Below are 15,380 nucleotides of genomic sequence, written 5' to 3' on the forward strand. Positions count from 1 at the left end.
GGACAATGAAATGAACTAACAAAATGAATAATTCAGATTATGCATCTTTTCATTTTATTTTTTATTTTATGAGGAAAGCATGATGAAAGTATATGTTTAATATCATCGAATCAATATAATTATTTTCGTGAATAATCTACTCACATAGACCAGTGAAATGAAAGTACATCCTCACAAATTCACAATAGGGATGCTGCACCAAGTGAGGTATGTAACCCGCCAACAGTAAATAATAAAAGTAATAGAGTAATTTTAGAGATATAAAAAAAATTTATTAAATAAATGACTAAATGTCTCACATGAGTGTGAGATTAATAAAAATATAGACTCCGCACCTATATAAGATATTTGATTATTTATTTAGTAGAAAATTTAGAACCGATAACATCTTCCAAAGTAATATTGTGGGTAAAGTATAACAAATGTGATCCTTGACATTGTTGTTGCTGAAAAATCCAACGAAAATAAAAATTATTCATAAAATCGGATATAATTTTTTCACATGGAGTGGATCTTAGTTTTTTATAGATTTGAACTTGTGTGATAAGATTGTATTTAATTCTATGATTGATTTTTTTGTAAAAGTAAAAATATCATAATTAGTCAATTGAAAAAAAAAAAAAAAAAGTCCAATTAGTAATGTGTCAATTGAAAGAATACTTTTAAAATTAACATTCAATCAAAATTCAACTATTATATCATAAGATTAAGATATGAGTTAAAATTTAAACAAGTGCCAAGAGACCACCACCTCCTCCTCCTCAACAATACTCGCCAGCTTCTATCACCGGGAATTACCTAAAAGTAAAAAAACAAGTTAATTTAATTTTTGTTGAAAAAAGAAAAATCTATTACAGGTCAAGCTGTTATGACCCTGGATTCCGGTAGCCGGTAAATTTTATACCCAATCTCCAAAGAGAAAGAAGACTCTTTCTTTCCTTCTTTCTTTCGTTAATTATTAGAAGAACAATCTAAGAACCTTCGTTTCGCTTCCTCCTTGTAAACCCGAACCGCTCTCCAACGTCGTCGTTTCGGACTCCTCCGAGTTCAACGACGGCGTCTCCGCCCTCCGCTTCGCCCTCATCCTCGCCGGAAAGTCATCCAGATCGCCGCTGGCCGGTTGCTGTCTCGCTGTGATCATCAACTCATTGTTATTCTTCGCTTTACGAGCCAAATACAGATCTCTGGATCTGAAGAAATCGATGTTGTGGTTGTTAGTGTTTGAGGCGTCGTCAAATTCGTCAGCCGGAGATGCGCCGGAAAACTCCGGAATTGGCCGTAGGGCTCCGCCTCGGAGCACCGTCTCCACCGCCGCCTGGCACACGTGCCAGTTCCCCGTCCATAACAGTCCGACGGCTCCGTTCACGGGATTCACAGTCCGTCCACACGCTTCAAACAACAGAGACTGAAACAGAGCTGTATATAGAGATCGCAAAATCGTCATCATCAGAATCTAAACAATATACACATCCTTATATATATAGAGAGAGAGAGAGTGAGAGAGGGGGGGGGGGGAATTACCCGGTCGTTGGGAGTCGGGGACGGAGGAGAGGAAGGACATGAGGCCGGCGCGGCCGAAGAACTTGGCGACGAAGACGGTGGCGTTAGCCTGAGCTTGAGAGGTTTCAATACCTTGAATTGATTGCCTCAGTATGCAATTGTCATTGCAACCCTTCCGAAGAACTCGACAACCGTTGCAACTCATCTCACGGCACATGAAACGTCAGATTCTGGTAATAATTCCGACTCCAAATCGAAGAAATTAATGAAAATAGAAGAAGAAGAAGAAGAGAGGCTTGAAGGGTGAGGAGGTAGAAGGAGATATATAGAGAGGAGAGGAGGGGTGTGCAGGTGGGGTTGTATATGTGGAGAAATGTTTTGTTAGAATTATTGGAGGGGGGTTAACTCAACTGAGGTTAAAAAGGTAACCATGGTTGGAGAAGCTAACCAGTATTATTTTAGTTGGTGTAGTGGTGATGGTGGTGATGACAACAGGGGGTTTGGGTTTGGGTTTGGGGAGTGTTCTCGTTTTCCAAAGGTGATGGGGGTGGGGGCAAAAGAGCGGCTCCGTGTCTCCGCGAGTAGGTGGTTCCTCTATTGTTGGATTTTGTTTCTTTGCGTTGCTGTCCAAATACTATCACACTTTATTTTATTCCTTCACTTTCACAATGCCAAGGTTTGGTTTCTCTTATTTTTATTTATTTATTTATTTTCTCTCTAAAAGCTAAAAACTAGATCTAAATATTTAAAATTTTATTAAAAAATAATATATATGATCCAAATTTATGATAAATAATAAATATTATAAACATACGGAAAATATTATGATTCATATTCTTTAAAAGGTATGCATCATACATACTTATAATTAAAAAAATAGAGATTTATGTGTAAATTTTAAAAGGTAAATTTATTATCCAATAGATCTTATAATAATTAATAATATTTTTTATCAAATACTATTAAAAAATATCATTAATTATTAATTTTCAACGATAATTTAAAAATGAGCAAATTACACTAATGGTCCTTATTGTTTGCAGTTTGTGTCACTTTGGTTTCCGACTTTTCAATTGTGGTACATTTGATCTTGAATTTTGAATCTTATTCCAAATAAGGACAATTGAAAATACCATTATTCAATTTCAAAGATAAAGTCGTCAATTTGATAAAATATAAATTAATTTGACAAAAATAAATGTCAAAAAAATATTTTTAAATTTTTAAAATTATTTATACTTACCAAAGATCAAATTATGTAAAATTGATAAATCTTTTACACATTTATTTATCTTATCAAATTAATTTTTATTATGTGTTTGGATGGTGATCATGTAATGAATGGTAGTTTTTATTTTCATTAAATTAGTTTCTATTTTTTTAAAAGTAAAATATGGCGACAACTTTGATATCATTATTAAATCAACCCATTAAATCAAAAAATCTAAAACTAAAAACATTTCATATATTAAATATATCAATTACACGTTAAAAGCTTAACAACCACCCATTACATGATCATCATCCAAACACATAATAAAAATTAATTTGGTAAAAAAATAAAAGAATAAAAATGTAAAAAATTTATCAATTTTACATAATTTTATCTTTGGTCGGTAAAATTAATTTTTAAAAATTTAAAATAATTCTTTGATATTTATTTTTGTCAAATTAGTTATATTTTATCAAATTGACAATTTTTCTCTTGAAATTGAACAATGGTATCTTTAATTGTCCTTATTTGAAACAAGATTTAAAATTTTGGGTCAAATGTATCATAATTGAAAAGTCAGGGATTAAAGTGATACAAGTCCCAAACTATAGGGATTGTTAGTGTATTTCGCCATTTGAAAATTATCACAAAAAAGTCACTAATTTTTAACTTTCAGTGACAGTTTGAAAAATCTATCATAGAAAAACATCACTAATTTTAAGTTTTAGTGATAATTTATAAAAATCGTAACAAAAAAAAGTTACTAATTATCAATTTTTAGTAACATATGTAAAAAATCATCACAAAAAATTATTTTTAGAGACGATTTTACTAAGACTTTTTCAACATGACTTTATGGGAATTAAGTCTAACTATTAGGACCTATTGGTAGTTTATCCATAAAAAAATGGTATAATTTCAATTTTTTGAATCATAACTAAAAATAAAAAAAGTCATAATTGAAAATAACATTAGATATAACTAAATAACGCATGAGTCATAACTAAAAAAAAAATATCATAACTAATGGTACATATGATACACCTTTATTAAAAGGGTGTATATTGGAATTTTTCTAAACATAAAGAAAGTGGAGTTCTCTAATCCATAATCTAAACTAAATGGTGCTTTTTAGGCCTGTGAAGCCGATCAGAGGTCATGCTTCTGTTAATTTTGTAAGATCATTTTTACATATTATTTATAAAAAATTAAGTTAATAGAATGATTATAATTTATTTGTTTTATTACATTTTTTTTTAAATACACTTCTTTTCGTGAATGATGTGCACAATCTTACAAATTAACCATTCAAATTACAAAACTTTCTCTGGTCCATATAGATGGATTGGACAGTACACTTTTATTATTATCAGCTTATGTAGTTTATTTTCATAATTTGAATCATTTATCTTTCAACACCCATCAAGAATGTTAGCCCTAAAGTTATTCAAATTTAAATTCTTATTGATTTTGATTATTGACAAATATTTAGAATTCATTTTATTATTCAAAGTTTTCAAAATAATAGTATACAAATTGTGCTTCAATAATTCTAGAAGATATATGATTCTAGAGTGTTGTTTTTCAATGGTTTTGTAACCCTTCAAAAAATGAGATTAGCACTTGTTTGCAAAATTCTATTTATACTTGCAACAGGTCAAAGGGTCGACACCAAAATAGTAAGGGTTGACACTAGAGTGAAGTTTAAAATGTCTAAGTGTTCTAGAAGTAAGGGTCGACACCAAAACAGTAAGAGTCAACACTAAATTTTAGTGTGCAATTCAGCAGTAAGGGTCGACACCAAGAATAACAAGAATCGACACTAAATTTCAGAATGCAATCCAGCAGCAAGGGTTGGCACTAAGAAAGATAAGGGTCGACACTAGGAACACCTGGAACTCAACTCAGAGAAAAGAAGAGAGCAAAAGGTTGACACCCAATTTCCAGAGGTCGACATCTGTAAATCTGGGTTTAAAAAATCCCACCTGCCAAATCAGATTTGGATCAACATAGTCCTTTTCTCAGCCACTTTTTCAGATTTATATGCAGAATATGTCATCTTTTCTGACCCCTAAGCAGATCTTCTAGCACCATATCTTCTCCAAGAAGTTGACTTATGAGGTTGAACATTAAATAAAAACTTGTGCATTTAATGATCCTTCTATTCCCAAGACTTGCATACAGTCTGCCTTCTCCATAGTCAAACACAGCTAGAAGAATCCTCATTGATATGCTCCAACGGCTAGGAGATTCAAATCTCCTCTCTTCAACAGGTAGAAGCCATAAATGCTATAAAAATGAAGCTCTCTTGGTTCGATGAAAACACTTCTTCAATATAACAAACCTAGAGCATTCAAGAGCAATCAAAAGCTTTTAACATACTCTATTGTACTTCCATTTTCACATCTGAGTAAGTCTTAAATTACCTGTGAGCTTACACTTTCATATCCATCTTTTAAGAGATAATATTTATAAAAGAGGACAGTTGTACCTCTTATTATTGTTCCTTATTTTCTGAGTGAAACACTTGTAAAGTGAGGCATTTAATTGAGAGATCCTCAACAGATTGAAGTAAGTCCTTTGTAAAAATTCACAAGGTAGGTGAAACTTTGTGGTGCATTGATTCTTAGTGAATAAATTCTCAAGAAGGTCTCTTGAGGAGTGGACGTAGGCCAATGAGCCGAACCACTATAAATTTTTGTGTTGTCTTCTTCCTTCTCTCTTTTATATTTTCTATGTATTCATTGACTGTCATCTGTATTTAATCCTTAGTTTTTTGAAATCTATTTTTTGGTCAAATTTTTAATAACCCAATTCACCCCCCTCTTGGGTTGCCTTCATGTATAATAATTGGTATTAGAGCCTCGTCTCTAGTATTGTGACTTAACCATCTTAGAGTGATTTATGGCAACCCGTAGCTTCTCTCTTCTTGAAGGTCAAGCCTCAAATAGATCACACTTCTTCAATAGCACAAATTTCAACTATTGGAAAACCTATATGATTGTGCATATCCAATCTATCGACTATGAGGTTTGGAAAATCATTTGTGATGGTCCTAAAGTCCCCACCAAAACCATAGATGATCTGTTAGTTCCCAAACTTGAGAGTGAGTGGACTAATGCTGATTATAAAGATATTTAATCCAATACCAAAGCTGTTAATATGTTGTATTGTGCACTTGATGTTATTGAGTTTAACATAATATGCACTTGTACAATGGCGAAAGAATTTGGGATAAACATATTGTAACTCATAAGGGAACTACTCAAGTCAAAGAGTCTAGAGTAAGTTTGCTTGTTCATAATTTTGAGCTCTTCAAGATAAAACCTGATGAGAACATATCCCAAATGTTCACTCGCTTTATAGATATTATAAATAGTTTAAAATCTCTTGGAAAGACTTATACTAATGCAGAAATTGTTAATAAAGTTCTCCGATCATTGCTAAAAAGTTGGGAGAACAAAGTTATAGCAATGATAGAAGCAAGAGACTTGTTAACATTAAGTCTTGATGAATTAATGAGATCTCTCCTAATCCATGAGATCATTATGCAAGAAGGAAAAGAAGAAGAAGACAAGAATAAGAAGAAGGGGATAACTTTCAAGTCCACCTCAAAATCTCAATAGGAAGAAGAAGATGCTCCGGAGGAAGATGAAGAAATGATTTTCATTACCAAAAGGTTCAAAAGATTAGTGAAAAAAAAACAAGGTGTAAGGAATCAAAAAAGATTTCAACAAAGATTTTCAAAAAGGAGAAAATCATAAAAAATCTAAAGCTACTTGCTACGAATGTAACAAACCGGGACATTACAAATCAGAATGTCCAAAGCTCAAGAAACAATTCAAGAAGGACAAGAAGAAAGCCATGATCGTAGCATGGGGAGAAGACAGTGATGATAACGACTCAGAGGCTGATATTGGCAAAAATGAAGTCGCAAATCTATGCTTGATGGCACTTGAAGATGAAAATGATGTAAATGATGACTCATTTACTTTTGATGAATTACAAACTGCTTTTGATGAATCGCATGCTGAATTTAAAAAATTAACTATGAAAAGTAATCGTCAAAAGAAAATAATCTCAAGTTTATCTCAAGAAAAAGAATCCTTGACTTCTAGGATCAATACTTTAGAAAATAAAGTCTTGAGAACTGAAAATGAGAAAGAATTTTCAAATGAAAAAGAATCTTTCATTTTTGAAAAGAAAGTAGATGATTTGTAAAAAGAAAATGAAATTTTGAAAAAAGAGAAAATTGTTTTAAATGAAAACATAGAAGATTTAAAAAATGTTCTTTCAAAATTTACTCAAGAAAGAGGTACCTTAGATAAAATTCTCAAAAGTCAAAGTCAAACCTTTGGAAGAATGGGAATTGGATATATACCTTTTTTAAAAGCAAAAAATTTCAAAAAGATCTTTGTTTATGCATCATCTAATCATTCTTATCTCACATGTCATTATTGTGGAAGAAAATGTCACATTTCTCCTTCATGTCCGGCTAAGAGAAACTCATTTGTTAGAATGAAAAGGGAGTGGGTTCCCAAAAACACTCCAAATCCTAACTCTCATGGACCCAAGAAAGAATGGGTACCAAAAAGCCAACAAAAATCTAATTTTTGTAGGTGTGTTTTAGGTCAAAATCCATCAATAACCGGTGGTACCTCAACAGTAAGTGCTCAAGGCACATGACCGGCGATAGAGCAATGTTCTCAACCCTTAAATCCAAAGAAGGAGGTCACGTAACCTTTGGAGACAATAGTAAAGGAAAGATCATCTGTGAAGGTAATATTGGTAAAACTTCTTCACCCATTATCGAAAATGTGTTGCTTGTTAAAAGATTGAAACATAACTTGCTTAGTATTAGTCAAATGTGTGATAAAGGCAATCATGTCACTTTTGAAAAATCCCACTGCACCATTAAAAATTCTGTTGATAACAAAGTGTTTTTTGTTGGTCATAGACATGAAAATGTGTATATATTTGATTTGCATAGTTTATCTCCTAATCATGATGTTAAGTGCTTATATGCTATAAATGAATATGGCTGGCTACGGCATAGAAGGCTCAGACACGCTCATATGGACTTGCTTTCAAAACTTTCAAAACTTGACTTGGTTGTTGGTTTGCCAAAAATTGATTTTGAAAAAGATAGACTTTGTGATACTTGTCAACAAGGGAAACAAACAAGAGCCTCTTTCAAAACCAAAAATATTATTTCCACTTCTAGGCCTCTTCAATTGTTGCATATTAACTTGTTTAGACCATCTATAACTTTAAATCTTTGTGGTAAATCTTATTGTCTTGTTTGTGTAGATGATTATACTAGATTTACTTCGGTGATTTTCTTGGCACACAAAAGTGATACATTCTCTACATTTTCAGCTCTTTGCAAACGTATTCAAAATATGATTAGTCTTGCTATTTGTAGCATTAGAAGTAATTATGGTAGAGAATTTGATAATGATGAGTTTACTCTATTTTGTAATGAGCATGGCATTGACCATAATTTTTGTGCTCCTTGAACTTCTCAACAAAATGGTGTGGTAGAAAGAAAAAATAGAGTTATTGAGAAAATGGCTCGTACTATGCTTTGTGAAAATAATTTGCCAAGATATTTTTGGACGGAAGCCGTCAATATAGCTTGTTATATTATTAATCATGCCATGATTAGACCCATACTTAAAAAAACACCATATGAATTATGGAAAGGTAGAAAACCCAACATTGGTCATTTTTGTGCATTTGGTTGTAAATGTTTTGTACTTAATAAAACAATAAAGAAAATCTTGGAAGTTTGATGCAAAATCTGATGAAACCGTGTTTCTTGGCTATGCAAATTCTAGTAAAACTTATCGTGTCTTTAATAAAAGAACTTTACTCGTTGAAGAATCTATACACGTTGCTTTTGATGAATCTAATTCCATTGCTTTCAAGAATATTGATAGTGATGATATTGCAGACTCTAATCTAAGAATTGAAGGCATTTACTTATCGGAAAGTGATAAGCTTCATTCTTTGGAACCCAATGTTGAAGTCTCTATAGAAGATCTTCAAAAAGAGTATGCTCATCTAGCGAAGGAAAATGATCTACCCAAAGAATAGAAATATGCTCATGGTCATCCCAAAGATCTCATTATAGGAGATACCACACAAAGTGTAAGAACTCGTTCTTCTATTCATAATGTTTGTGGCAATTTAGCTTTTATTTCTCAAATTGAGCCAAAAACTTTTTCTGAGGCTAAACACGATGAGAAATGGATTTTTGCTATGCAAGAAGAGTTAAATCAGTTTGAAAGAAATGAAGTTTGGTTTTTGACTCCTCGTCCTAAGGATTATTTTGTTATTAGAACAAAATAGGTTTTTTGAAACAAAATGGATGAATCTGGTGTTGTTATTTGAAACAAAGCTAGACTTGTAGCCCAAGGTTATAACCAAGAAGACGGTATTAATTTTGATGAAACTTTTGCACCCGTTGCACATCTTCAAGCCATTCGCATGTTGCTTACATTTGCTTATTTTAGAAATTTTAAACTTTACCAAATGGATATGAAAAGTGCTTTTCTAAATAGGTATATTTCAGAGGAAGTGTATGTTGAACAACCTCCAGGTTTTGAAAATCACAAACACTCGGACCATGTTTATAAACTTTCAAAAACTTTTTATGATTTGAAACAAACCCTTAAAGCTTAGTATGAACGCTTACGCAATTTTCTTATTGAAAAAGGTTTTTCTCATGGGAAAATTGATACCACTCTTTTTAAAAAACCAAAAATGGTGACATGCTTATTGTTCAAATCTATATTGATGATATCATATTCGGTGCTATTAATGAATCTTTGTGCGAAAAATTTGCTAAGGATATAAAGGGTGAATTTGAAATGAGTATGATGGGAGAATTGATATACTTTCTTTGATTACAAATAAAACAAACCCAAGATGAAATTCATCTATCTTAAGCCAAATATATCAAAGATCTCCTCAAAAGGTTTAAAATGGACTTATCCAAATCTGCAGCAACTCCCATAAACACATCGATTAAAATTAACAAAGATGAGCAAGGTAAACCAGTAAACGAAAAGAATTATTGAGGTATGATTGATTCCTTGCTCTATCTAACTGCTAGTAGACTCGATATCATGTTTAGTGTTTATATGTGTGCACGTTTTCAATCAGCCCCAAAAGAATCTCACGTCACTGCAGTAAATGCATTTTTAGATATCTTATTGGTACTCCACATTTGGGTCTTTGGTACCCTAAAACAAATGTTTTTGACCTTTATGGTTACTCAAATGCCGACTTTGCGGTATGTAGACTTGACTATAAGAGTACTAGTGACACTTGTCATTTTCTTGGAAATTCACTCACACCATGGTTGTAACAACCCAAAATTTTAAGTTGTTCCTAAAATTTTATAATAGTATTAGCTAATTGTAAATGAGAAGAATATAATTCTATATATGATTAATTGGGATCAAAGTGCAATTTGTATGCAATTTTATAATTAAGAAAAATTAGGATCATAGTACAAATATTATATGTTGAGGTCATTATTTAAGTTAATAGTGTAATTAATTTAATTTATGGGCCAAAATATAATATGATATTTAATTTACTTGGAGGTTACTCAAGTCTAGAAGTAAGATATATATTGAGTTGCTACGTGGCAAATGATCAATGGGGTAAGCTTTGCTCACCATCCCTATAAATAGGAGATTGGTGAGAATGAATAAACACAAGCCAACAATAATAAACAACAAAAGTGAGAAGGAGAGGCAACATGGAGGAAGGCCTCAGAAAGGCCAAAAAAATAAAATAAAATAAGTGATATTAAGGTAAGTTATATTATACCTTGAGTTACTATAATATATTTTACGTATGTTTTGAGTTACCATAATTTACTTTATGCAAATTGTGTTTTATAAATTATATTGATATTTCAATTATGTTGATTATTTTTTGAACTCTATTTGCTTAACATGATACCCATGGATATGTATGTTTAAATCTTAATAATTATTTGAAAATGATTTCATCAGTAATTATTTTCTGTAAGTACCGCCACGGAAGTCCTATGCATTGGGGGACTTAAATAACCATTGACCTCTGTTTGATTGCTTTGTGGTCTTCTATTTGTCATAGATCCATTGACTTCTATTCTGTTTGTCACTCCAGTGACCTCTGTTCTGTGCGGAGCAAAGTGTTGTGCGGAGCTAAGTGCTACACTATGTGGGAGCTACCTCTAAAATCCGTACGAGCCACCTTTTGAATCCATACCTCTATATTGTCATGAATCCATTAACCTCTGTTCTGTTCTGTTCCGCACCGTGGTTATGGTTATATATATGATTTCTGAAACGGATTTCTGTTATAATATGAGCAACTTATTTACTCTAATAGAAAACTATTCTATTTTATCTATTTTAAGCCTAAAGCTTATCTATGGTAATTATGCTTGCTTTCAGTATAATATTCTCACTCTGCCATGTACTTATAGCTGTTTACCAATTTTTAAGAAATAATGCAATTCAGAAATAGCTTGTGGAGAGTCTTAGACGTGGAGCTGTGGAATAAACACACAAAGTACTTTTATAGTATTTTTAATTCTATTCTTCATATGTAAATATCGGCCTTCTTGATCAATTAACTTTTGTTATAAAAGTAGAAACTCCGATCGCGTTTATTAATTTGTTCAAGAATTGTCCGTAGGTAATTTCAGTTACTGGCCATCACGATACTTAACCCTTGGGTACGAGGAGCGGTCGTGACAATAGTTTTGTAAAAAATAAAATTTGTGGCCTTATCTACAACTGAAGCGGAATATATTCCCGCCGCTAGTTGTTGTGCTCAAATGTTTTGGATAAAGCGACAACTTCTTGATTTTGGACATCACTTTGATTATATTTCCATTAAATACGATAACACTAGTGCCATTAATCTTTCAAAAAATTCCATATAGCACTAATGCACTAAACACATTGAAATAAGGCATCACTTTCTACGAGATCATGTACTTAAAGGTAACATTGAACTTGAATTTGTGCCTACAAGCCAACAATTGGTCAATATCTTTACCAAGCCTCTTAATGAGGAACAATTTTACTTCATTAGAACTGAGCTTGGCATGTTAAATATTCCCATGTGATGTTAAACTATGTGTTATTACGCTTCATTGTGAAATTTGCTGAGAAAAACACTAGTTTTTTTTTTACATTCCAGGACCCTTAAAGGTTAACCCCCCTGCTCTATAGGGTCAATACCTTGTGAACCAGTCGTGTGCTTTCTTTTGATAAGGGTCGACACCCATCTTCTCTGGTGTCTACACCAGTTGATTTCTGGTTCATTGCCTTTTAGGGTCGACACCTCTCTTCGAAGGTGTCGATACCTGAAGTGTGTAATGACACTGTTTTTTAGTGTCGACATCTTTCCTCTAAGGGTCGACACCTGTCTATTGGGTAAGGTTTTTGCCGTGCGGTCTTTTCAAATTCGAAGGGTCGACCCTTCTCTTCATAAGGGTCGACACCTTCTCTAAGGTATTTATATACCCCACGACCTTTCTATTTTCTCTTGCGACACCTCTCAAAAGCCTAGCCTTAGCCTCTTTTCCAATTCCGACGACTCTCTCTGTCGTTTCACATTCCGATCCTCTTTCATCTCTCTTGTGATCTCTATTCTTCCTCTTCATGGATTCCCAAGCCCCTCCTCCTGTTCCAATACAAAAGTGTCCGCGTAACTCATTCTCTTTCACTACCATCGCTGCTTCTCCTCCCGTGCTTCAGTTCAAGAACCCTGAGTGCAGATATGCTTTCAACAAGGACTTCAATTTTCGAAAGGTAATCTCTAGTTGCATAATAGACATCACATTCTTCGAAAAACACTCCATTCTTGTCAAAGGATAGTTTGAAAATCAAAAATGGTCTTCACTTCTAAAACTTGATTGTGATATTTTCCCTACTCTCATCAAAGAGATTTGCAATATGATGAGGAAACTTCTTCCCATATCCTCAACTGCTTTGTTAAGGGTATTTCTTTCACTTTGATACCATTTGTCATTAACTCCATTCTGAAAACTTCCAATGATGGACATAGAGTCAATCTATCAGTAACTCTTAAACCACCCGCAATACTCTCATCTTATTAGTCTTCAATTTCTCACCAGTAGCCCTGATTTATCTCATCATATCACTGTCTCTGGGAAATACCTTTCTCTTGAAATAAGGCTGTTACATCACATCATTACTCACAATATTATTCCACGCTCCGACCGCTTTGATGCCGTCACATTTGGTCACACTTACTTACCTTATTTGGGCCCTCTTCACTAGTTTTCTGGTGGGTTGATTTTGTGGGGAATCATGTATTTTAATTTCTGTTAAGTCCTTCTTAACTTTTATGTTTAAAAAAAAAAAAATCGTGAGGCCAAGGGGTTGGTTGTATGGTTGCGAGTAGCAGTAGTAGGGGTATTTTGTACCTTCCGAATCTCTCTCAGTGCATTTCATCTTCCTGTACCTTTAATTTCATATTGATTAATGAAATTTTTCTTTGCTGATCAAAAAATAAATAAATAAATAAATGCGCATAAACAAAATAATCAAACCCTTCTCTTTGGCATGATTTTCACAAAAATTTTCAAACATTTCAAAATTGATCTAAAGGGGGAAGAAAAAAAGTCCCTCGTGACCCCTCTTGTTATGGGGCTGAAATTCTAAGAAATATGGAATATTCTCTAATCAACAACATCTGGACCAAGACCAAGAAAACTAGGTCTTCTCCTAGTCTCTCTACCCCTGGCTCTTCTCTTCCCAGTCCTACTCTTCATTTCTCCACCCTTGGTCCCTCTACACCACCACCTCCTTTTGACCTCTCCTCTCTGTCTCAAAAAATCGACCATCTTGATTTCATGGTTCAAGGTCCCCGGTTAGATGGGATTGTTTCAACCAATTCCAGGCTTAACAATCTAAACCTAGATTCCTAAACCATCCCTGCCTCTGACATTCCATTATCTTCTCACTCAGTCTATGTTTCATCATTCTCTGCTTTAGAACAAAAAGTAGATGAGTTGGCCTATTTGATTCTACAACTTATCTCTCAACAGACTGAAATGAAAAATGACATTGATCGCGTGAAGCTGAAGCAAGGTCAAATCATTGCAGCTGCTAAAGAAAGTGTAGAAAGTATGGTGATTGCAGTCTACGGGATCAAGGACTCCAACGAAGAATTCTGTCAAATTTTCCAACAACGCTGGGACAATGATCTGGTGGAACAAATTCGAAAATTCATGCTGTGGTTTGCCCTAGGTTGGCGTGAAGCTGCACTATATTGGCCCCAAACTCCTCCTCCATTTCCCTGATGCTCTAACCCTCTCTTTTTGTTGATGACAAAGGGAGAGAAGTTGTAGTTGTTAAAGTTAGCTCTAATTGTTAAATGTTATGTCTTTGGATGTTTATATAGCCTTTAAGCTATGATTAATTATTCTGAAGAATAGATATATATGGATGCCTAGGTAAAACAATTTTTGGGTACAAAATTTGGGTAACACAAGTTAAGAAATTGATGTATATGGATATTGTTCGAAACATAGATACTCTATGCTAATGGTATGAAAACATGCTGCTATTTAAGTGTTAATTAAGATTAGTTATGAATACCTGTGATGTGTTGTGAATGCTTTTACAATTACTTGGAGCATTATGGAATTTGTTTTAAAGAGCTTGTAATTTCATTCAATGCTTGTGATTTCATTCAATGAAAATAAAATGAAGAAATTAACTTTACTACTGAATAGTTCATATTGACAGGGAAAGCTTACTCTATTGTTGTATCTATTGAAAATCTCCTTGACATACATATTTCGTAAATAAAGGTTTTAGAAAAAATGAGATCGAAAAATCCCCCTATAAAAAGGACCTTGAAGTAAGCGTTGACACCAAGACAGTAAGGGTCGACACTAAATTTCAATGTTTAATCCAGCAACAAAGATTGACACCAAAAACAGTAAGGGTCGACACTAAATTTCAGTGTGCAATCCAGCAGCGAGGGTCGACACCAAGAACAACAAGAGTTGACACTAAATTTTAGTGTGCAATCCAGCAGCAAGGGTCGACACTAAATTTCAGAATCCAATCCAGCAGCAAAGGTTGACACTAAGAAAGATAAGAGTCGACACCAGGAACACGTGGAACTCAACTCAAAAAAAAGAAGAGAGCAAAAGGTCGACACTCAATCTGCAGGGATCGACATCTGTAAATTTGGGTTTAAAAAATCCCACTTGCCAAATCAGATCTGGATCGACACAGTCTTTTGCTTAGCCAATTTTTTAGATTTATGTGCAGAATATGTCATCTTTTTTTATCCTTGAGCAGATCTTCTAGCACCATATCTTCTCCAAGAAGTTGACTTATGAGGTTGAGTATTAAATAAAAGTTTGTGCATTTAATAATCCTTCTCTTCCCAAGACCTACATACAATCTACTTTCTCTATACTCTGATCAAACACAGCTGAAAGATATCCTCCTTGATTTGCTCCAACGGCTAGGAGATTCAAATCTCCTTTCTCCAACAATTAGAAGCCATAAATGCTATAAAGATGAAGCTCTCCTGGTTCGATGAAAACACTTCTTCATTATAACAAACTTAGAGCATTCAAGAGCAATCAAAAGCTTTTAACATACTC

At 33.5% G+C, this 15,380-nt stretch overlaps 1 protein-coding gene across 1 annotated transcript; it reads right to left on the reverse strand.

Annotated features, from left to right (window-relative positions):
* Nucleotides 1-668: 668 nt before the first annotated feature.
* Nucleotides 669-2,153, reverse strand: LOC114322690 (LOB domain-containing protein 37). Its single transcript, XM_028270053.2, has 2 exons — nt 1,522-2,153; nt 669-1,416 (listed from the first exon to the last, which is right to left on the reverse strand). The coding sequence occupies exons 1-2, from the start codon at nt 1,715-1,717 to the stop codon at nt 959-961; spliced, it is 654 nt and encodes a 217-aa protein (XP_028125854.2). The 5' UTR covers nt 1,718-2,153; the 3' UTR covers nt 669-958.
* Nucleotides 2,154-15,380: the final 13,227 nt, after the last annotated feature.

The sequence above is a fragment of the Camellia sinensis genome, chromosome 2 (assembly GCF_055761805.1).
Source record: "Camellia sinensis isolate YWXY chromosome 2, ASM5576180v1, whole genome shotgun sequence".
Lineage (NCBI taxonomy): Eukaryota > Viridiplantae > Streptophyta > Magnoliopsida > Ericales > Theaceae > Camellia > Camellia sinensis.